The 24,226-nt window shown below is 36.9% G+C and overlaps 1 protein-coding gene across 3 annotated transcripts in view; it reads left to right on the top strand.

Annotated features, from left to right (window-relative positions):
• ANKIB1 (ankyrin repeat and IBR domain containing 1) overlaps nt 1-24,226 on the top strand; it is a 102,545-nt gene that overhangs the window by 43,216 nt on the left and 35,103 nt on the right. For all 3 annotated transcript variants that reach the window (XM_050891552.1, XM_050891553.1, XM_050891551.1), the window contains exons 3-4: nt 13,644-13,944; nt 20,507-20,689. In XM_050891552.1, the coding sequence (XP_050747509.1) occupies nt 13,644-13,944; nt 20,507-20,689 (484 nt within the window). The remainder of the gene's footprint in view (nt 1-13,643; nt 13,945-20,506; nt 20,690-24,226) is intronic.

The raw sequence follows: 24,226 nt of genomic DNA, 5'->3' as shown, positions 1-24,226 counted from the left end.
AAGCAAAGTACTAAACATTTCAAGTTTTCTTTGTTGGACTATATTGTAAATACCGCAGGAACAATTTGAGTGTGATTTACTCAGTGATTGTCTGCTACAGTCTCTAGACATCTGCTGGTGGTGCTTAGATTCAGCACTAATGTTCAGAGAAGTTTGCCTTGGTTAACAGCTGTAGTTCAGAAATGTCATCTCTGTGTTACAAAACTATTGATGTCGCTATTCAGACTGTGTTCGCTGCAAGCTAATAAATAGGTCGTCTGTAATGGGTGATAGGTGAGGCTTCTGGAAGTAAGAGAAAAAAGTTACATAGCACACAGAAACATAAAAAAATAATAAAAGATACATAGCACTCACAGATGGATTTTGAGAGCTTTGTACAACATACACATTGGTCTTATTCCACTATAAACATTTATCATGGTTCCCTATGAATGAAAGTCTTGACAGAAGATTCCTATTCAAGAGGATAGTTTAAGTTTCATTCACTAAATGGGTGTAAAAATGTTACAGAGAAAGAGCACAGAGGAAGTTTGTTTTCTTTAGAAAATGCAGTCTTCAGATGATCAAGCATCTGTGATGCCCTCAGGCTTTTTTTGCCTAAGGTACATTTGAGACCATCTGACTGCTCAGTTTGAAAGAATTGCTGTCAATGTGGAAAGTTACTCACTAGGGTCTGTCTGTTGGTGAACCACTCCTGAAATACAAGAGAACAGGCTTTTCCAGAGGGTGGCTGAGATGGAGTGGTTGGAAATCACGAGGACACTACTTGTGGTTGAAAGGAGAAAAAACATCTTAGATAAAATGTCATTTCACAATATATGTTGTGGCGTGACTTTCAGTGTTGTAGTTTTGCTGGGAAGCTTTTTGGATCAATGACAGATTTTCCTCATTGTGTGCTTGATACTGCTATGTCTGAGCACTTTGTGAGTATTCAAGCCAAAAGTGGATTGTTTGTAGCAGTTGCTGCTGGTCCTGAGCTGGGGGGGGGGGGGGGGGGGGGGGGGGGGGGGGGGGGGGGGGAGGTGATAGAATCATGGAGCTGTAGGGAGACAGGATGGGTTTGTGAAGCTGGTTTTTTTTTTTCTAGAACAGGAAAAACAAAGGTTTCCAGTTACAGAAGATTCTGGAAATTGAGGTGAATGCTGAAACTGAAAAAAAAAAAATACCACTTTTTTTTAACATTCTTGATGCCTGCCAATCAGTAATAGTACTAAAGGAACTCTGGCATTGCAAGGCATAGCTGAGCTAGCCACAGAGAAACATTGGTAAATGTGCCCGGTATCTGGCTATAGGAAGTATTTCTTGTTTCATTGCTGTAATTTGGGAAGTATTTTTCACTGCAGTAGAATGACAGAAGATCAAAGTAGTGGTGGTTTCAACTAGGCTGAAATTTCCTGATATGTTAAATAAATATGCAGCTCTTGGAATTTCATGTCGATGTAGGCTACAGTCTTGTCTTGTCTTGTCTTATCTTATCTTATCTTGGGTTTATGGCTGTTTAAGAGGTTTCAGTAAGGACTGGTTTAAGCAATTGTAATGCAATCAAAGAAAGTGTATTGAGATTACCAATATGTTATATAGGATGAATTTGACAGAAAAGTTGTTGACGTCAGAGGGAACATTGCACTGGTCACAACACATTAGGGACTCTCTGTTCCCATGTCAAGTTTTGTTCGTTTTTATTCCTTTTGCAGTCATGTTGAAAATTAGTTTTGGATGTATTGGAGGGAGATGTGTGCAGACTGTTTTTCGGAACATGACTTCTCTAAAGTTGAGACGATATTAGGGGATTTTTGTGCTGCAAAAAATATATGTCAAGGAGAAATATTAGAGAAAACCCTGTTCACTTCTTTGCAGATCTTCTGGCTTTAGAGAGGTGCTGCAGTTGATTATTTTCTGATAAGGTTGAAGCTGCTCTGAATTTCAGATTTATTTTTTTTTCTGGAGATGCAAATAAAAAAGAGGCTACTTCAGGCTACTTCACTCTCCAGTGTTTTGACTGAGAAAGAAGTTCTGTAAATGTTTAAACTTTGAGATCCAAATTGACCTAAATAATTCATGCTGAAATCTTCAGAAGGTGCTACAAAATATATTCTTTATCAAATTTCTGAAAATCTATTCAATGCTTTGCCAGTAAGACTGGTGTTTCCTTCTAAATTACTCTCCTAACTGTACTTCTGATATAAATGTGAGCAAAAGAAAAAAAATAAGAAGGTTAATAGCAGCTCATTGTCTAATAAGGGCAAATGGGAGAAACATGGAGTTGTTAACCAAAACAACAGGGTCCCAGTGTAAGGAAATTTGTATTGAATGTATGGATGTTTTCAGTAGGTTGTTCAGAAATCCTGGAGGAGTCTTTTTTTTTTTTCTGTTTTTGTTCTTCATGGTAGCTCTTTGAATGATTGTATTTGCTTATTGTTTTCCAGGCAATTTTACAGGAAAAAAATCATGAAGGTATAATAGTTGCATATGCTTCTTTCCTAAAAGTAGTTTTTAAAAGTTTTGACTTCTGATTTTAGTATAAAAGATACCCACCTAATTGTTTTCCCTTTCTCCCACACAACAAAAGAACTCTGTCCTGTTTTAATAACTTAAAATATTACAATACTTTATAATATTTCATCTGAATAATTTATTAGAATGTCATTGTTTAGATTATTCACTTTTGAACAACAAAAAGCAAGCTTCTTTTTAATTATCAATGATTACACAGATAAATTGAATATTTAGAATATAATTTTATTTAAGGTTAATTTTATTCATAAAAGTATGTCTGCATTGAAATTATTCATACTAGACTCCCTTTATAGTCAGTGTAGACCTAGGTAATAAATCTAGTCAGAATAGTTAGTGAAGGTGACAGCACAGTTCATTTTATTGTGAAGTTGACCATAAAATATTTTAAATTGTGTGCCAGAAGTGCCTGTTTCTTCCCATTGATTATAAAGGGAATCTGAGAGAACTGGATCAGCTGTAGTTGTCTGCATTGTAGATCTCCAGAGCTGAGAAGATGAATCTCATCCTAGAATATGCTAAATCGTGTAAAATCGAATAGTAAGCACCTGCAAAGCTGTAAATTGAACACTTTCACGGTTTTACAATATCAGACGTGAATGCTACTTGGGGGAGATACTGCTCGTGATACAGCATTAAATGTTTCACTTTCGTGGTCTGTGGTGAATGATCAGTGTAGTGTTTGGATCCATCCAAGTGCTAGCATTGGTGTTTATCTGAATGTTTTGTTGTCGTTCAGCTCAGCTGCTGAAAATTACCTGGGTTTTAGTTCTGCAAGACCTTTTTCAGATTAGTTATTTTATATGGTTATGAGGCTTGGTCACCTACTGAATGCCTTGGAATATGAAATATCGAAGGGAGTTTTTGATCTGATGTAGGATAATAATATATGAAGAACATGATCTGACCAGACTTTGTGGGAGTGTTTACAAAGAAGCAAGAGGACCAAGTGAATTGAAATGCCCATGACTTCAGTATCACAGCGTGTGACTGGATGGTAGAAAACAGTTGTTTGTAAGGTCATTTTCATGATACCCAGTCTCAAGAGCAGTCAAGAGGATGGAGGAATGATAAAATTGGCCTTTAAAATTGAGGAAGTTCTTACTGTGACAGAATCCTCAACTGGTGAAAACTGCCAAAGACAAAAAGCAGTGGGGATGCTTAGAGGAGCAGCTACAGACATGGAGTAGCAGCAGTAGTGTTTGCTAGCTTTCTCAAAGGCTGTCACCCAGTTGGGCACTGTCTTCTAAAGTACAGCTAAGGCAGGCTGAAAAACTCAAGCCCTTATCTGACTTACTCCCTTGGGTTTTTTTCCCTAAAGCTCAAAATCTCATTTAAAAGCAGTTCTCACTAACTGGATGTGTGGCCTCCCAAGGTGGCTTCCCTGGTGCTCCTCATGACTTCCTCATAAAATGCAAAACAGTGGGTAGGCTTTATCTTAATAGTAGTCTGACCTACAAGCAAATCTTAAATGCCAATCAGCTGCTATGTTTTCAGCTCTTAAAACTGACCTTTTTTCTAGCTGATTTTTGGTTATTTTAACCTTAATAGGTTGAATATATGTGATGCCTGCAGAGCTCATTGGTTACAGCACAGCCTTGCCCTCCAGTTACAGGTGCCACTGTTGAGTGTGTTGAGTTATTGCTTCTTGCTACTAGGTTTTTCTGCAGCCTTAGGAAAGCGAGAACCTTAGGTTGCAGTGCTCTTCCCTGCACATGTTTAGACACTGTTTAAATGCTCTTACTAAAACGATCATCTGTTCCCCACATTGTTCTTATTTTTCTTTCCTTGGAAATCAGATACGCTGTAAGATCGCTTCGTTAGTGACTGGTGAGATGAGATATATTGATGCAGTACACTATTAAAGATTTCTTATTCTGTGTTGTCTGTTCTCCTTAGTAGAACCCTTGTGAACATTTTACCACAGGCAAAGTAAAATTATATTTGGGTTGTAGAGGAGTACAGCTTTGGTCCTTGCCAGCCAGGATGACTGAATCTTTATTTCAACTAATTTTGTTATGAGGTAGAGTTTGTGACTCTGTTGAGTTGATTGGTAACTGCTGAATCATTGTGTCAAATCGCTTAACTTCACCCTGGGGTTAGAGGCACACGTGGCTTCCTTACCAGAGAGATCTGTTGGCTCAGTCATTACTGGAATAATGACTGAGAGACTTGCAGTTTCTGATAAACAGAAGTAAATTTATCAGAAATAACTAATTAACTTTTATAGCTAAATGCAATATTCAGCTAAAATATTCTGTGACATTGTATATAAACCCAGTTTTCCTTTTGGCTAAAATATACAGACTGTGGATGATTTGATTTTTTAAATTTGTAAATTTTTTCAGTTTAAATGTAATAAAATTACTTTATTGAGACATTTAAGGAAAATAAAAATTAGTGTCATTAAAGATCAAGCAACATACAGATTGAAAGGATTTTTCTGGAGGGAGAGAGAGAGGGAGATGAGACAATCTCTGTAATACATTCATGGTTTTTAAGAAATAGAAAGAATAGAAATTATGCAAAGCCTGTTAGTATTTGCTGTGTAATTTCATCATTATTGCTGTATAAATAATATCAACACTAGATGTCATACACTGCTAGGTGATTTACAAGCTGATATGTAGATAATGGTCCCTGTGCAGAAATACAAAGCTGTGTGTTTAAACGGTGAAGATGAACCCACTCGTTGGTAGTTTCATGCTTATTATTTCATCTGACATTTGTCTGAAACCAATCTAAAAATAATAGTCTCACAGTTATCTGAGAAGAGAATTCAGTGTGGATAGTCTTTTTGGAAAAAACTGTGTTCAAAGGAGGGATTTAGAGAGAAGGCCGGAAGGATGACACCTGTGTTTGAGAATTGATTCTAGCTATAAAGAAATGTATAGAAGAAAGGGCCAGAGACAGAGATGAGAATCACACAGATTTTGCATTACAGAAGACATTTAGTCACAAAAGCTGCTGGTAAGCAGCCAGCTCCAGTGGAAGCCACTTCTAATTTGGCACTCAGCTCTTTTTCTTTTGAAATCTCGCTCAGAATATTGAAATAAAAGCCGAAGTGGCATGGGATCATGGAAACAGTATTCCTGACTGTCCAAGGGAAGGCCAAGCTCAAGTCGCTCATAAATAAATACAATGGTTTTCTGGTTAAGGATAACTTAAGGATGTTGTTGATACCTTTTTGCATGAGGAATGGTTTAATTCTGTGTTTTGGTGCTGCTGTTCCTCCTAACAGGCGTAGGAACCATATATAAACCATGATTTTTTTGGCACACAGTATAACATATGTAAGGATTAACCAAGTTTTGTGTTCCTCACTTTTAGTGTACACTATCTGTGGATCTGTGCTGCACAATTCAGTTGTATCACTTTGCCACTCCTGCACATTGTGTCTCTTGGGTTTTTGTGTTGTACCAAGCCAAAGATTACTATCTGTCTACAGAAGGTCATGCTTAATCATATTAGCTGACACAAAACCACTAAACCAAAGAAACTTTTCAACCCATTTGCATCTTTTTAGTAAAGAGAATAGCAAGTTCTTTATTGATGCATATTTGTGTAAGACCTTTCTTAGGTGTCTTTAGGTGATGGGCTGCTATGTTAACATTAGTCAGTCCAGAACTGGAACTCAGACCCCGGTGATGACCTACCTTTAATCAGTTTAATAGTCTTTTGGAAACAAGCTATTTGGGGAAACCGTAGGTGAAATGACAGCAATACAGTGAAAAAGACTGTAAGGCTTTTTAGAGCCAGTTTAGGAGAGAGTGAAGACAGTGCGTGCATTCTAGGCAGTATTTTTGTACTGAACATTACATTAAGTCCGTAAATGAAATAGGCCCAGAAGAGCATATGTTGGCAGTCAAAGATTTCCCTTTGAACCTTAGATTGCTCTAAGTAAAAGACATGATTCATATGTGCCATAGTCTGGACTTGGTTCTCAAATTGGTGGTTTTCTCTGAAAATCTGCAGAAATTGTTTGAGTACTCAGGAAATTGACTTAACCCATTTTGCCAGATGTACTGTACTTGGTAGGAGTCATATGAATGGGAACAAGTGGGAGGCATTTCTGTTTAGGAAAAATACAGAATTGGAGGCCAGAGTGGAGTGCTTGACATAAAGGATCTTGAAATGTCTGTGAAGACTTCAAATTTCGGAAGGAAGAATTAGCTCTTCGCAGACTTCCACCGGCAGTGGAGACGGTATTACTGACAGCCTCTCAGATGCTTCCTTTGCTGTTAGCCCAATCACCACTGGTATAACCTCGCTCCTTACTATGGCAGGATATTACTAGTCTTTATGGGAATTCTGGTGGTGTGAGTTCTTAGGCAAGGGGCAAATTGAAAATAAGGCTTAGAAAAAGTCAGGATAATAGTCTGTGTTTTTTCTTTGATAAATGGTTAATGATCTGTCAGCAGGTTCTTTATCTTAGAATAGAAATAGTCACTGTCTCCTGCCCAGCTTTTTACTGCATGCAGCACATTCCTGGGCTGTAAGAGAAGCTTAAGAATCTTAATGAAACAGAGAAGAAACTGTAAGTACTAACAAATAATTTTCTAGCACTATATAGTGAATAAAAATACCAATAATTACTTTTACTAGCTGTGGCTTTCAACATCAGGTAAATAATAATACTCTTCACAAAATTATTTAAACCAGCTCATACTTCAATACAACTGTCAGTAATGACTAAAAAGATTTCTTCAAGTGCTTGCTGATACACTGTGGTTGTTTTGTTATAGTACATTTGGGGGAAAAAGTACTTTCAGTTAATGAAATAACCATGATTATTCAAGGTTTAATGCATCAGTATTGACCTACTGTGTTGGAAGCTGAATGATGCAATAATTGTATGAATTAATTCATTACATACGAGTTTTAAATTACTGGGTAACAGGGCTTGGCTCTTCTGTGTGTTGTTGTAACTCATGGCTTACCCATACTTCTCTTAACACTCAGAAAGCTATGAGCTTTAGGCTTATGCCTGCACTGGAGTTTGCAGTGTAAGTTTTTTAAGAGCAAGCTGGACTTACATGGGCTATCTAACCTAAGGACCAGAGGGGATGTTGTGAAAGGGAACCCTGTGCAGATTAGTCTACCTTGTTGCTGCAGCTTACTTTTTTCTAGTACCTTACTTGTCTTGCTTAAAGCAACGGTGCAATTCACTGTGTAGTTTATAGTATACATAAGTGTTTTGCGTTCAAAATCAGTGTGTTTCACTGTCTTTGAGCAGATTCAGACTTGCTTTAGTCTCCAGCTGTCAGAACTACCTTTATAATTTCATTTTACACTAGTTTTTATTTTGGTTTTATTTTTCTATGCAGAGGTACATTTTCATATGTTTTTATATGCATACATATATATACATGTGTATACATATATATAGCTATAACGTATATAGCATTTGTTTAAAGAGACAAAGAGACTGTAAATGTGGTGGTTTTCATGCCCCAAACATGAAAGATTTTATTAAAACCTGAAGAAATGGTTGTGTTGATGTTAGTTTCCCAGAGTGAGGGAGTGTGCCAGTTGTTTATTGTTCAGGTTCACAGCCTTGTGATCTTAAGTCTCTTGCTGCTTTTCTGCAAATACAGATAGTAGTAGGTGTGAATGTTACAGTCCTTTCTTTTTTGTCACTATTTTCAACACTTTTTTGATGCTTTTGTCACCTCAAGTTTGGATTCTGCAAAGAGCTACAGCTTGAAGCAAAATCTGGAAACTGCAACGAGAGTAAAGTCTGGCTGCCTTGTGTTTAAGTGGTATTTCCCATAGGCAATGCATATTTTCACTCTATCAGTACATTTCCAGGCAAAATTTAGCTTTTTATACCTCTGAAGTTGTGAGCCAAATTCCAGAGCACTGCTCTGTGAAGGTCTTATGCACCAAATACCACTGGTAAAAATGGAGCCAAGTTGAATAATGAATTTGTGGATGTAAAATGTATTAATTTACCCTTTTTTGGACACTAGTCATCTTCTCTGAACTTTAAGTTAGGAGTTCAGCTGGGTTTTTCAGCATTGGCTTGACTTCCCCTTACACTGAAGAGCTGATCCTTTGACTTTTGGAAGAGATTAAGGAGAGAAAAAGGGGGAATACTGTGGAACTTTGAAGCCCATTTATGTGTCCAGAGTGAGGTGCTGGTTACCTTTGGCAGCTCTGGTGTTTGTCACACCCATTTATGAGACACGAAAGTTGAGTGACAAGCAAGGTGAACAAGTAATCAAACCTAATTTTTCCCCAAGCCCAACAGTGTTTTTTACAAATGTCACAAAATCGTTCTAAAAAATTTGCATATGGTTCTTACTGAAGTTTTCAACATATTTAGAGATGGTTGGACAACTTTTTAGCAGATAACTTTGACAGAAGGGCAAATGTTGAGCTTAGGCAAGAGAATAGCCTTCTAGAGAGGTTTTTTGGATTTCTCTCTTGGAAAAAAAAAAATCTGCTGATACCTCTTGCTGCAGGAGCTGAAAATCTACCTTACTGATAGACTTATTTGTAGGGATATTCTTTGTGCTATGAAGCGATAGTAAAACAGCACAATGACACTTTAAAAGATTTAAATCCATCCTAGAGCTTTTCATCATTCAGTTAATACAGAAAAGTGCCTTTCTGTTTGTTTAAGAACAGAGAATCTGGAAGCAGGCAGGACGTAAGCACTTCTCATTTTAGATTAGGATATACATAACTTCTTAAAACAAGAGTTTTATTGTTTTTTTCCCTAGAGCTTAATTTTATGGTGGAAAAAATTTATACTAATAATTACTCACTACTAAAGCTACCTTTTAAACTATTGTTTACCCCTTTAAAGAGAAATTTTGGGTTTAAAAAGGGGTACTGGATTGACAGCCTTCAAATTCTAGCACAGAGTTTCAGCCTAGGGCAGAACTATCTCATCACTGAACTGTTAAGGGTAAGGTGAAATATCTACCTCGAGCTGTGGGAAACCATTTGTATCCATTCAGCATTTGTGTCTTCTATAAAGGTTCTTCTATAAACCTACGTAAATCTTAGTAATGGAAAACTAATAGGTTACGGCATACAGTCAGTCAAATAGGGATGAAATTCCCATAGCTTGGGATTATTAAAGAATTTCGCCAGAGTTGTTGGGAAAAATATAGTAAGGTTTTTAAAAAAATAAAGGGAGGGAGATTAATATAGGCAGGATGGTGTCTTTAATTGATACGACTCAGTTAACCTTGCTATTATGTTAGCAGAGGTTATGAATATTTTTTTTGTGTGTAAAATACTGTTTTGTAAGAAAAAGTGTCTGGTTTATGGCTTTCATGGGTTACCACAAAAACATTGTGCTATTCTGAAATCAGATGCACTGTAACCTGATTCAGGAGTGAATCACATGTTTTAAAATATCACAGCATGGAATTCCACTGATGATAAAGAGCTAAATATTGAAAACAGAAATGTACATTATAAAATTATCAAGCCTAGAAGGTAATGACTATATAGCTAAAGACACTAGAGAAACTTCGTCTGGTTTGGGAGGAGACAATGAAGGTCTTCTTGCAATTAAAAAAACTCAAGCCCTTGTTCAGTGTCATACAGAAACCATAGACAGTTCTTCACTGTCTTCACTGCATTTTAAAGTAACGTTTTACTTTGAATTAGAGAAGTAGCAGGAATCAGTATGTTGAATATAAAGCCACTCAAAGCGGGAGGAAAAGATGTGGTTAACGAATACCCAGAGGACTCTCCTGACATTCAAAATATGCAGGTCTAATTAGTGCAGCCATCCAGCATGTTATACAGTCTAAGTGCAAACTTTGAAATAGAGTTCAGGCACTTGATGTGAAAGACAAAGTCCACCCTCTTTGCAATACTGAATTGTTTCTGTTAGCTTCGTACCGTGAGCTTGGTGCTATGCCTTTGTGCTAGTTGAAGCCTTTAATCTCGGTACTTCCTCAGTTGTGTGTCCTCAGGGATTCCTGCTGAATGCTTCTGCATTCGAAAAAATGGTACTTTTGCTCCTGTACCGCAGTCCACTGTAGTGATTGCAGAAGGGATGTGGCCCCTTCTTTATCACCCTTTCTTCTCTACTCATTCCACAGCAAATTTGAAGGTAACAGATGTCTGCTACCTTTACAAACTTTGTGTTACAGACATCAGGTAAAAATAGCTAGGCCTACTGACTTGAACATCAGTGTTATACAGTTTTTAAAACTACTGAAAAAGGAGCCACACATGAAGTCTTTTACAGTCTTTAGCCGCTGCCTCTTTCTTCCCACTGCTGTGATCTCTTTTTTTTTTTCTTAAGGAAGATGCAAGAATTTTGGGATGGAACATTAGGAGGCCTATGGATAGTAAATGCCATGGGTAGGAGGAGGGAATAATAAAATAAAAAAAAAAATCCCAAACCTTTATTTATTCTTGAGTTAAGGACTCTGAATTGAAAAATTAACAACTTAACTTTTTTCTGTTCATACTGCAGTTTACAAATGCATTGAAGGCTAAGTTGGGGGTGATCTTTACTTGAAGTGAAAATATAACAAATGAAATTGTGAAAGGGAGTTAACAGAAGAAAAGATACTGGTGTACCATAAAACAGACTTTATTGCAAAAGTAGGGAAACTTAGATTTTAGTGAGTCTCCAAAGTTACATCTCACAGAGACCAAGATGACTTAGATTTAGCCTTGTATTTTCTATAGCCAGGTTTTGTGGTGGGTACCTGCAAAACCTCGTATCTAAGGCACCTAGCATTCTCATATCTAAGTGCCTGTATAGAATTCATCTCCTCGTCCCCCAATGAGTTATCTTTTTCTCCTTCCTTCCTTCCTTCCTCCCTCCCTCCCTCACTCCCTCCCTCCCTCCCACTTCTCCTTCCCTCCCACTTCTCCCTCCCTTCCACTCCTCCCTCTCCTTTCCCTCCTTCTGTCTCTCTGTTCTTTCCCACATTCCTTCCCCTCCTTTCTTTCTGTCTTTAGTTTCATCCTATGTAAAGCTAATTCAAGCTAATTCATTTGGGATAGTGTTTGATACTGGTTAGTCTTATCATTTCATGTAATTGGCTGTGAAGCATTTTGCCTGTGTTGCTACATCCCTTTCCTCTGAAAACAAAAAAAACCCAAGCAAACAAAATGTGCTATCACTTTTTTGGCAACATCTTTAATCTCAAGTTTGGCATATTCATATTTCCCAACAATGCATCTATCACATCAGCTATCATGGAATGAAAGAGAGTTTTCTCTAAGGAACATTTTTGCTGCCAAAATAGGGCAATGTAGAGGAGACTGTTTTGTTATCTTTTCCTCTGAATACTTTGTTACCACTTATTTAAAAGAACAGTGTTTTAGTAATAAGTTTCATTTTGAACTCAAACTGTTCAGAGATTTTCAGAGGGAAGAAAGGACAGAAATCTGACTGACCAAATGGCTATCATCAAGACATCCTTCCATTGCAGGACCAGATCAGCTGTGCCTAATTTTTTCTGCTGAAATACTTGTCCAGTCTGTTTTCAGTAATGTCCAAAAGGGAAATTCCACACCCACCCGGTATAGCCTCTTCCTTTATTAATAAAATAGTTTCAGGATTATTCTTTTTCCTGAACAAAGCGTGGGAGAACTCTGAGAGAGAGAAAGGCATACCGTGTGGCGCCTGGTGGGATGTATACAGGGACAACAGAAAGGGGAGGTGGCATTTAGACTTGTAACCCCATAGCATAAGGCCATAACTGAGGTAAATAACGTTTTCTTTTGTCAATTTGGTTACCAAGTTCTTCTGCTCTCTGCTGTTCACCAAGAGCAATACGGTCTGATTTTGTATTTAGGCTGTGCCTGCCTTCAGGTGGCTGAGCTGCCTGTTTTAAACTGAAAGTGATTGAAACTGTTTTTAATTAGTCTTAGGGGTGAGGGCAGGGAGGGTGAAAGCTGATCCCCTATATTGACTTAATGAAGATTCCAGAATAACTGTTTTTTTCATACTTGCAAACTGTTTGGAGTCAGGGAACAGCCTGGAGAGGAGATGAACAGTGACTTCTGCTGGTTTTATGTGTGAGGGGGCTTATGGGAACAGTGCAAGTGTTTCTGCAGTGACTTCTTGAACGTATGTGCCATGCTTCTGATTTAGCCTGGTATTACCTCTCTGGGAACTGTCCTTCCTACCTTCGCACGGAGTTCTTTCAGCATTGCTGTCTCTCTGACCCCAGTCCTACAAAGAAATGGTCTTTCTTCTCTGCCATTTCCTACCGTTCACTCTCCCTTAAGAAAAAAATTATTATTTTAGTATATCTCAAAAGGCTAAAGGAAGTTTGGATTCACAGGGCTGGTATGATATGTCTCAGTTCTTCCATTTCAGAACTCGATTGTAACTTCTAGAATTCCGTGCTGGCAAGAAGCAGCAGAGAGCTGCGTTGTCTCAGGAGCTGTCAGGAATCAGAGCTGTGATTCCAGGAATCAGTCTGCTGTTTGCTTTCATTCCTAAGCTGATCCTTTTTGCCAGTATAATTGTCCACTTTGAACTGCCCCTAAAGCATTCAAGAGAAGACTTAAATTCTTGCCAGCCTCTGTCATCTGCATAGGTGAGGGTTTGCATTATGTTGCACTTCCATATATTGTAGAGTTAGAAAGCAAATAGAGTCTTTCCTCAAAGCATGCAGTGCTAGCAAGAAAAGTATTTCATATATTTTCAAGAAGTAGTGAGTACTGCATTGACATCTGACTAAAGATATGGGAAAGGAGAATGAATTTTTAAGAAATTGCTCTGGCATTATCTGTTTGCAAACTACCAAATGCACTACTACTCAGGACACAGAGTAGAAAAAAGAAAGTATCTATTTCATCAATCTTGTGACTGAGCAACATTTATTGCAATACAACACAGACTTGTAGAATATACTTTGTCAACTAAAACTTATGTCACACACTGACAAAGTAAAGTATGGTACTTAATGATATTTCAGTAATTCATCCAGATCTTGGCTCTTGACTCCTAGGAGAAATGGAGGAGAGCTGTCCGGTAGTAATTATCTATTAAGAATGTTTATCACTAACATGGCTAATCAAAATCATGTCAAGAAGAAAAGAGAGCTGTCATAATAGACCCTTCCCACTTCAAGGAAATGAGTGGAATTGTGTGCTAATTATTCTTCTTCTATTTTTTTCCCCCTTTGCAGAACTTTTCTTTTTGTTAGAGATGGTAACCCAAATAAACGGAATGTGCACAATGAGACATCTATGCACTTACTGTGTATGGGACCTCAGATCATGATCTCGGAAGGAGCTCTTCATCCTCGCCTGACACGACCCTCAGAAGATGACTGCAGAAGAGCAGATTGTCTGCAAATGATCCTGAAGTGGAAGGGAGCAAAGCTGGATGAAGGACAATATGAACGAGCAGCCATTGATGCTGTTGATAACAAAAAAAATACACCTTTGCACTATGCTGCTGCCTCAGGGATGAAAACCTGTGTTGAGGTAAAAGTTCATACATTATCACAAGTCTATATACTGCTATTAGTAAATGACATGCACGGTGTTTCACAAAGCTGTTTTGGGGAAAAAAAATCCAATATAGTATATTGAATTAACTTTTTAATTCTATTTTTCATTCATTGGAAAAATTACAAAGATAAACAGCTCCAAACATACACTGTCTGTAGAGAACAATGAAAAAACTGGATTGCATATACATTAACTTCATGACATAAATTCCTCAGCACAAAGAAGACTAGTGTAGGCTTATAAAAATTGGAAATAATTACAAGACTGTAACACTGGAGAAAAAGCTTTAAAGGTAGGCATAGACATACCTATATGTGTAAAGAGGAGTGAAATAACAGCCTGAGAGAAAATTAGAGCTCTCTTTATTCTGCTCTGTAGCTGAGACTGGGAAATGCTGTCATGTTTCAAGAACAGGTTTGATCTCTTTAATTTACAGTGCCCAGCTTTTTTAGAGGATGCCATACATCTGTGCTAACATACTTAAATATAATTACCTTTTTACAAATTAAAAATTACTTTAATGTTTGTGAAAGTTGTGGATAGTAATGAGTAATTGGGAATCATAATGACTTTGAATGTCTCCCATCAAATTTATTTTTAAACTATACCAAATAATGAGGACTGGTATTTAATTGTGCTGGTAATTAATTTAAAGAACACAAGAACAGACATCTAACATTTTCAACACAGCTAACATTTTCATAAGTCTGTGTATTATAACATCAAGATTTGTATTTTGAATGGTAAAGGTTAATTCAGAGTTCAGTATTTATATGTAAAATTTAGGTTATTTTTCTTCTGTGTATAACTTCATGTTTATTGAGACTACACTCATTAACTTAGTATCATCAGCAAAGTTTATCACCTCATTATTCACCTGCTTTTCTAGATGACTTCTGCATATCTTAAACAGTCAGGTCCCAGCACCTGTGGGACTTCACTGGTGACCTCTCTCTGCAGTAAAAACTGATGCTCTCCCTGTACTTTCCTGATTTTCTCTGGAGCTATTTTTGTATTGGTGTTACTTCTGATCTTCTTCTGATCACCTCCTGATCAACGACAGATTCAAGCAATAAGTTGCATATTATAATAAATAGTTCAGAATTTTCCTATTTGAGTTCCATTAGGACTCATGAATAAGTACCATCTGGTGCTGGGTATTTATATTAGTATTTGGTTTATTGGTTGTTCTAGAACCTCTTGCGCTGAGACTTCAATTTGAAACAGACTTTCTTTTGTGTCCTTCATAAAGCATGTGTGGTATATCCACAGAGAATCTGGACTCCTACAATTTATATCACTTTTCTGCTTTATATTATTTGAGATGGCTTTTGCACTTTGTCCAGCGACCGACTTTACAAACACATTGACAGATTTACTGTGTGATGTTTTAAAATGATTTATTCTGAGTTGTTATGTACTTGGCATACTGCTCAAAAAACATTCGGAGCCTTCTTTATTGTGATTTTACATTTACCTTTTCCAGACTTTGTTCTTTACATGTTCTTCATCTGGAGACAACTTCAGCTTCTTATTTCCCGTACGATTCTGTCCTATTGTTCTACCTTCACAGATTCTTTTGATGTTTCTAGAATTTTTTTCCGCGCTTTTATTTAGTACCACTTGTTGAAAACAGGCAGTGGATTATTTGTCTTTGTTCTGCTTCTGCAAGAGTGGTGAATCTAAGTACATTTTGGGAATTGTTATTGAGTGGTTCTTTGATGGTAGCATTTTGAATTAGGTCTTGTAGACTACTCTGGACAAAGTCAGGAGTTGCTTCTCCTCTAATGTGTTTGCTAACTATTTTGTCTATTATTCAGTCACTTATGTAGTCTGAAATTTTAATTTAAGCATCATGTATTAGCATAGCATTTTCTCAATATACTTGGGAGACGCAGTGACTGAAGTTCCCTTTATTTTTGTGGTTTCTGCCTTGCAGCATTTCTGCTCTTGGTCAGCATGTCACTTTTATTGTTACAGTTTTGGTCAGGTGGTCACCAAAGCTTTTTTTGTTTAAGTCTAGAATTGTATTCCACTGGGGTTCTCTGGTATTTGTTGACAGAGTTAGTTTATTTATCTGTGAGTTTGTTGGTTTGGTTTTTTTTAAGAAGGTAAATAGCATCACCCTTCCAATACTGTGAACTTCTCTGTGATTCTCACATAGTATGTTCTGTGGTATTGCTTTGTTACACTGATTGTATTCTGTCCAGTTTCCAGAAAATTCTCGTTTAAAATTTGTCATTTCAATTCGCCAGCCTTAGCTGTGCACTATCTTGAACTGGATGCTCTTCTTTATCTTCTGGTTTTTCATTAGTCTCCTCTTTAAAAGCTCAGATAGTGTCTTTATTTCCAATAGCCAACACTTCTTTCATTCTGTTAGTATAAAGATCATCCTTCCTAGTTTTCTGAGCTTCTAATGAATGGAGACTCAGCTTCCTTATGCCATTTTCTGTGCTGTAACTTAAGCCTGTGTCTCTCTGGTCCCCTACTCAGTACTGAGAGGAGTTAAGAGGTTGCTGCTGTTACATGCTGATACTTAACCTCCAGTATCACAGCCTGAATCTTGCCCCTGTACCTTCTCTCTTCTCTGCCCCATGTTACAGCTCCACAAGCTCCATGCTAGCAGTTTGTCTTCAACATGTCCCTAGAAATTATTTACACACTTACTGATTTTCACCAGGGAGGTAAGTCACTGTGCAGTCTTTGCTAGCTGAATTATACTCAGACTCAGCTAATTATGTACGTGGTAGCTGAATAGCATACAGGTATTGGTTGGCTCTTCCTGTCAGCTAGAATGAATTTTTCTTTATTTGTATGGTTATATGATTGATTTAGTGCCTCTTTTGATGCGATCGATTTGTAAACATATATCAGGCTGTCTCCTAGGTCTATGTTAATACTGCTTTTATCTTGATTGTCAACTTTTAATTCTCTTTAGATTTGATGAACAAAAATATTAATTGCAAAGGACTGTGTACTTTTCTCTTGTTCTCTTTTTTAGTGCCACTTGTTTGATCCAGCTGCCTGATAAATTCTGGCTACAGGCATTTTCAGTCACAGTTGTTCTATCTAGCCTTCCCCAAGAAGTTCCATTTGCTTTTAAACATTATTGTACATTAGAGGACAAATGTGCATGTCATATCAGAAAATGGGAGATATCAGAATTTAGCATTTAATGACCTCTTTGAGCAAAGTTGGTGAAAAACACTCACGTAAAATGATTTGACATGAGAATGGTTGCTTCTGGTAGAGAAATGATAAACAGAAGAAAAGTTTAGTAACCAGTTTCCAACATATTTCAATTTCTAATATTTACAAGCTTGCTTACTCACATTTGTGAAATATTATGTCTATTACACTGATTTGTAAAGTGCTTACAGTTGGACCCATATCCATATATACTACAAAAGAAAAGAACAATCACATTATCCACAGAAACTCTTATTTCTTTGTCTTCTGTGTCTCTCTCTACACTTGAGATCCCCAGGTAACTTAGATTTCAGATTTACAACGGATTTGAGCAAGGAGTCTTCTGCCTCAATCATTCTGTCTTCATGCCCCCAAATGGGGCTATACAGTGGTATTAGAGGTAGACACAGTTGTTCAAAAGTTTCAGTTTCAAGAGCATGAAGGAAATAGGCTCACACAGCAAGATCCAGGCAGACTATAATGTCAGAAAGAATCACAGTCGCTGCAGAGTAAATTGTGATTCTGGAGCTGGGCTGCAGCTTCTAACTGCAGACTGTAAAATCAATTGGTTTTAAACTCATAATGAAAGTTCATGGTTTGTGTTTCTTCACAAATTATCATTCTATTTCTCACTGTCTGTGATATGATTCATTAGATGAATCCAGCTACTATACTGCTAGTTCCCCATTTAATTATATAAACGGGGTTATGTTATCATGACAACACATACTGTTCAATTGACTAAACCATTTCTGACTCTAATTTGCTTTCAGTTTGTCTTTGAAGAAGAATTTACAGTCTGATCGACATGGATAGCTATTTGCCAGAGTTTGGGCCCAGTTAAGTCATCTAACTAGTCATGGTTTCTAGATTAGAAACATAGAGTACACCCCCAAGTTCAAACTTCATTATGTGCCCTACCACAGAGTAGAGGACCTTGGATCCTAAGATTAGTATCTGAGATATCTTAAGTCCTCCAGTATAGTCTGTAGTCCTTCTAACTCCTTCAACAGGAACAGGGTTATGAACAGGAACACTACATTATGAAAAGCCCAAAACAGAGTTTGGTGAAGGAATTTAACAATGATCTCTTTGTTCCTGGAAGTATTTGAGGATTAAAATTCTTAACAAAACAAAAAGAGATAAAAAACTGAATTGCCTAATCCTCAAGTCATCTTCCCCCTTTCCAGTAAACTGAAGGTTATTTAGAACCCCAGGAGCGCCTTTTGCCCAGTTTTGTGGTGGTTGCTCTCACTTCAGAGCATCATTCTTCTTTAATCGCCTCCTTCTTTTTCCGTAACTTTTCAGGAAGACGCCAGCCTTGTATCTTCCCCTATCCCCAACACACCCACATAAGGAAAGGAAAAACCAAACGTAGTCCCTTGTGGGTGAACCACCTACTAGTTGATTTGTTCAGAGGTGATACGTCAAGTGTGCAGTCTTGACACTACTCCATTCACATGTGTTAAATTTCTCCTCTGAGCAGAACAGCTGTGTGGAACCCATTGCTAAAGATAGTCTGGGCAAAGTTAATGTGCTTACTTCAAAATACTGAATAGAAAAAAGACTTAACTTTCATGCTGAATAGATTTGATTTTATGCAGATATATTCCACTCTGTCACAGCATATTTGGCATATTAAATGGCATTTTTGCGATTGTTTAAATTATTAATGTGATTATTTAAATTACTAATCTCCTTTTAATTACTTAAGAGACACAAGCCTTTTTAACAGTGCTTCCAGATAAATATGGCATCATTATTAAAAACTTCCTCATTTGCATATTCCTCATCTTGTGGATTAGATTTTGAGCTGCATAGGTCTATGGAGTGTTCTTTCAAGTATATTTATTATTTTTTTTTGTCAGAAGTTGTCTTAGTTGTCTTGTTAAATTTCTGTTAGAGTTTAAAATGTACAGACAGAATGTGAAACTCAAGTTAAGAAAGTTTTGGCAATGTTAAGTTTAGATAGAACAAGGTAACTGTAGGCTGGGTAACTTGATAATTATCCTAGTATTATCTTTATTTCTGCCTGGTATTCTGCTATGAAGATAAAATACGGTGTCATACTTAATTACACTAATATCTTCTCAACTAAATCATGTTATTACACTGGTTTGTGGTATTTTTCGATTGCATTTCTTTTTATTTTGGAGAATGTGGGAAAAGTTTCCAAAGAACCTACAACAATGATTCCAGGTTTGTAAAATGCATTCTGTATTTTACAGTGACAGGTGAAGGAAATACAGTCTGCTGAAGAGAAAAGTAAGAAGTGACTGATCATGATCTAAAAGGTTTATGTGGACAACAGATCATTTTGGGGAAATTTTATTTTTTTTTAGAAGTGTAAAAATTAGAAACTGAGTTTTGAAATATCCTGGCCAGAAATACAGGATAGTATTGTTACAGCCATCATGGTCTGATGGCAAGATAATGTTTATAGATTATAGTTTTATTTAGCAATAAGATGAATCATTTTAGTAGTGAATGATTGTCCTGACTTCCTGTCATTAGAAGTTTAGCACGTGTTATGAAGATGTCATAATAAATTAGCAAAATGGTCCACTGTTGGCCTTTTAAATCTGTGGCATTTATTGTTCTTGCTTATATCAGATCAGTTTATAGCAGGAGGCAAGGTTGGCAAGGTAATGAGAGCAGTACAATTAGTGTTTATTAGCTAGAGACTGCATTTCTGGGTGGTTACTGGCAAGAGACAAGATTGGTGAAATGGCACAATACTAGACCGTATTAGAATTATTAGAATTAGAATTATTTCATTTCACTTTTCTCATGTCCTCAAAAATAAGGTAGAGCTACCAGTAGTGTTATGTTCTATCTGTGAATTGGTACCCCATCTCCCCTCCTACCCAAGGAATCTCCCGTTTTCCGTCACCACCAGTGCACCAGTGCTGGGAAGAATGGTGGAGTTATACGCATATATAAAGAATATTTAAAGATGTTTCTAGCTCCATCTTGCCAGGTGCTTAAGGACCTCCAGCCTCTCATTTTCTATGGAGCACTGACCATATCAGTAGAGCAGAATTTTAGTGTTTAAAACCTAGCAGAGACATATTGTACAACGTTTCCTTGTAACATATTTCTGAGATTTTGTGGTTCCATGGAATTACAGTGGGTATAGGTATAATTATGTATGAAATCAAGCAGTAATTTATTTAATAACAATAGAGAATCTTTGTTTCCCAAAGACCATTGCTATTATATTTGTCTCTCTTTCTGTTTTCCTTGTTCATATTTTTTTTGTTCTCTTCCTAACTGACATGTCTTTTCTTCAGGGTATTATTAGAGTTGGTAATTAATAACTTTACTTTGCCGTTTTACCTTTCAGCTTCTAGTAAAACATGGTGGAGATTTGTTTGCAGAAAATGAAAATAAAGATACCCCATGTGACTGTGCAGAGAAACAACACCACAAAGAGCTGGCTCTTAACCTGGAATCTCGAATGGTATTTTCACGTGATCCTGAAGCTGAAAGCATTGAAGCTGAATACGCTGCTTTAGACAAAAAAGAGGTCAGAGGATACTTTAAATTTGGGGTATTTTACAAATTTATATTTGTAGCAGTTACATTGTGTCCTGGTTTCAGCTGGGATAGAGTTAATTTTCTTCCTAGTAACTGGTACAGTGTGTTTTGGATTTAGTGTGAGAATAATGTTGATAACACATGGATGTTTTAGTGTTTGTTGCTAAGTAGCGCTTATCCTAAGTTAAGCATTTTTCAGTTTCTCATGCTCTGCTGGCAAGGAGGTGTACAAGAAGCTGGAAGCAAGCACAGCCGGGACAAAATTGCAGTGTGTTGACAAAATTCTGCAAAGTATTTCAGTAGATGCTGTACTTCGTACTGTGTATTTGTAAACCATTTGATTTTAACAAAGCTCTTCATAGCTTTCAAGTTAAGCTCAGAGAACATAACAAATACATTGTCAAAACTAAAGAGAAGTTTTATTTGTATACTTAATTACATGGACTGTCTTGAAAGTGTTGCAGGCTGTCAGGCTAGAGGAAATACAGTGAGGCCAATAAGCTGGGAAACAGTTTCTCTAAAACAAACATTTTTTACATATTTTTATTTCTTAAGATGCCTTTCTGTCTAAAAATGACAGCAGGAAAAATTCTGAAAAGGAGAAAATCTGTGGGATAGAATAGGGAAAATGTTCTGGTGGATCTTCCTAGACTGAGACTGGGTTGAATGTCACCAAAAACCAGCTGAGTAGTGCAGGATTTCAAAACAGTGCATTTACTTTATGCCTGAAGCTACTGCATACCAGAACTTGTATGAAAAACAGGTAATAACAGGCGTTGTTATTCTGAAGTCAATTTATGAAAGAGAGAGACAATTCACTGACACAAATTTGCTTGAATTCTGGTACGCCTTACAGAAGACTGTGATTTGATAAGGATAATTTGACCAAAAAGATTCCGAGCAAAAGTTCCCTCTCCCATCCATTACCAGATTTTAATTAACTAACATTCCAAATAAGAATACATAGATAAATTATATGAGTCAGTAAATATTACAGAGTAATTCTGTGTAAATTAAAGGACAATAGATTTCTATATGGCTACTCCCTTCAAAAGCAGCATGGCCTTGCCTTTTACTAGATTAACCCACTTACGACCTAATGACGCTTAAAAGAAAATTCATTCAGATTTAGATATGAGTAGGCTTAGATCATATCAACTGTTTCCCTAACGAATGCCACGCACGGTCACTTTTATTTGAAAGTAAGAAAGTCTTTGTACTGTTCAATTAATTTTCTGACTAATTTTCTTGAATGAATTCAAATATAAACAAGCTTAATTAGATTGTTTATTCCTAGATGAGAAGTTTTGAGATGAGTTTTAATATACTTGAATTGTACATTGAAACAGCAAATGTAATTAACTCATTTTAGTTTCTCTGAATTTTCCCATATAGAGACACCCAAATTGTTGTAAGAGTATAGTTTGAAATTATATTTTCTCTGTTGGCAAAACCACTTTAAAAGACTGCTGCAGTTTCCTGCCATAATTGCAATTTACCACTGCTTTGGTTGTACAAGTAGAACTATTTGGATGGTTGTCAACTGGATCATAGCAATGATTTGGCTTAAAAGAAGAAAAAATTTTAAAGAGTGTTAATATGTAATTGTTTTATTTAACCTGAATAATTTGGATCATTATATTTATACCGTGGGTTTGCTGGCATATGCACCAGCACACCTAAGAGAGTAGTGAACTTACAAATATGGATGGGGCAAATCAAGAACCACTTGAACAGGCTTTTTGGCAAGAGAAAATAACGTCTCATGACTGTTTAAGGTAGATGCTCAGAGCAAAATCAGCTTAAAGACTTGATAGTTACAAGGGACTCGAGTAAAAGGTAATTATGTTAATTTGGGGTCACTTCACTGAGACTGTTAAAAGATACAGTTCTATTCCTCATTAGACTTGTTTCTAGCAAAGCCGTTGAGCGTGAGAACTGAAATGCAGGCAGTTCTGCAGACCTAGGTCCATCTGATATACCAGGGCAGCTTTCCCACATGTTCTAAAGATTCACAAGCTGAAAAATGTCAGCCTGGAATTTGGTACACCAATTGGTGGTCTTGGGGCTTCACATAAAGCAATTCTGCCTTCATGTGCTCACTTTTTTTTTTTTTTTTTACCACTTTCTTTGTGACGTTTTAGTGGGATAAGTTCTCTAACTTCTTGTGTAACTGTAACAGCACAAGTGCTAGCACAAGAGAGATACCAAGAGCATGTAGCCAGGGGAAGTTCATTTTTCAATCTTAGCCCTCAGAGTGGCCAAAACTAGTTGAAAAAAAACAGCCTTAGAAAGACTAGCACTGAACTACAATCCAAATGACTACATGTCCTCATCCTCCAGGTCTGTGGACAAATGTCTGGGATGGGCAGTGAAAGCTGCACTTAACTACTGGCTATGGTGATGCCTCCAGCTGTTATCTTAATGGGGGATGAGAAGTGATCCAAAAGCCTTCCCCAGAACACATATCCTTCACCAAAATTGCCCCTCAAAGGTGGTCCTCTACTTTTTTTCTCTCAATTTCATTTTTAAAAAATATTTAACACTGAGGGAAGCGAGTGTGCAAAATGCTTGTTTAACATAGTATTTAGATTGCAATTGTTCGGTGATGCCCTTTAACATCCTTCCAAAACACAGAAATTTAATTCATAAAGAGTTAAAAAACTTTGGAGCACCAAGAAATGCATTTTCAAAGTCATTTCATCCCTTGAATGAAGGTTAGAGGAAAAGACAAAACATCTGAAAACCATGAATAGGATTTCTTCCCAGGCAAAACAGCCAAACGGGCTTAACTCCGGTGTTTATGATATGCACAGCAGTACCTGGTATGATAGTACCCAGTACCTCCCCTTCCAGACCTGCCATGTTTACAGCAGAAAATAATCCTCTTTTTTATACAGAGCAAAAGATTTTTCAGTGCTCTGTGCAGTGTCATTGAATTAAGTGTGTGTATTCAGAGTAATAACAAAGCTTTGTTTGTGATGTTGAGAACCAGTTCGTGTTGTTCTTCACATTGAAATATTACCAAGGAATTATGTCAGTGCTCATGTTTAGAATTAAAACACTTGTAATAGTGAAAAAAATAACTTGCACATACCTTTCTTTGATTACAGAGGCTCTCAAGCCGTCAAGAAATACAGATTGCTGAGTAGACCCACATTTCAAGTTTGAGAGCCCGACAGCAAAGAGCTGTCCATCTTCCAGCAGCTCAGTTTACTCCTTCCACAAGAGTTTCTGAATAAAATCCATTTCCATCATACAGTTACCCAGCCTTTTAAAATCTCATTTTACTACAGTGCTCCCTGAAGCATATTTTTAAAGCAACATTTCTATTTTACTTTGTTTTTAGTACACCTCAAACATTTTTAGTGATCAAATTAGAGACTGCAGTTAAAGATGGGTAGCAAACAGGCCCTAACAGTTTTGAAACTTGAACATGATTGTTGAGTGTGTTTCCACAAAATGCAGTTTGGAAGGAAAACAATGTACCAACACACACAATCATCTGTATTTCCCTATATAAAAT

Source organism: Gymnogyps californianus, chromosome 2 (genome assembly GCF_018139145.2).
Source record: "Gymnogyps californianus isolate 813 chromosome 2, ASM1813914v2, whole genome shotgun sequence".
Taxonomy (NCBI): Eukaryota; Metazoa; Chordata; class Aves; order Accipitriformes; family Cathartidae; genus Gymnogyps; species Gymnogyps californianus.
This window is presented reverse-complemented; position numbering and strand designations above follow the sequence as displayed.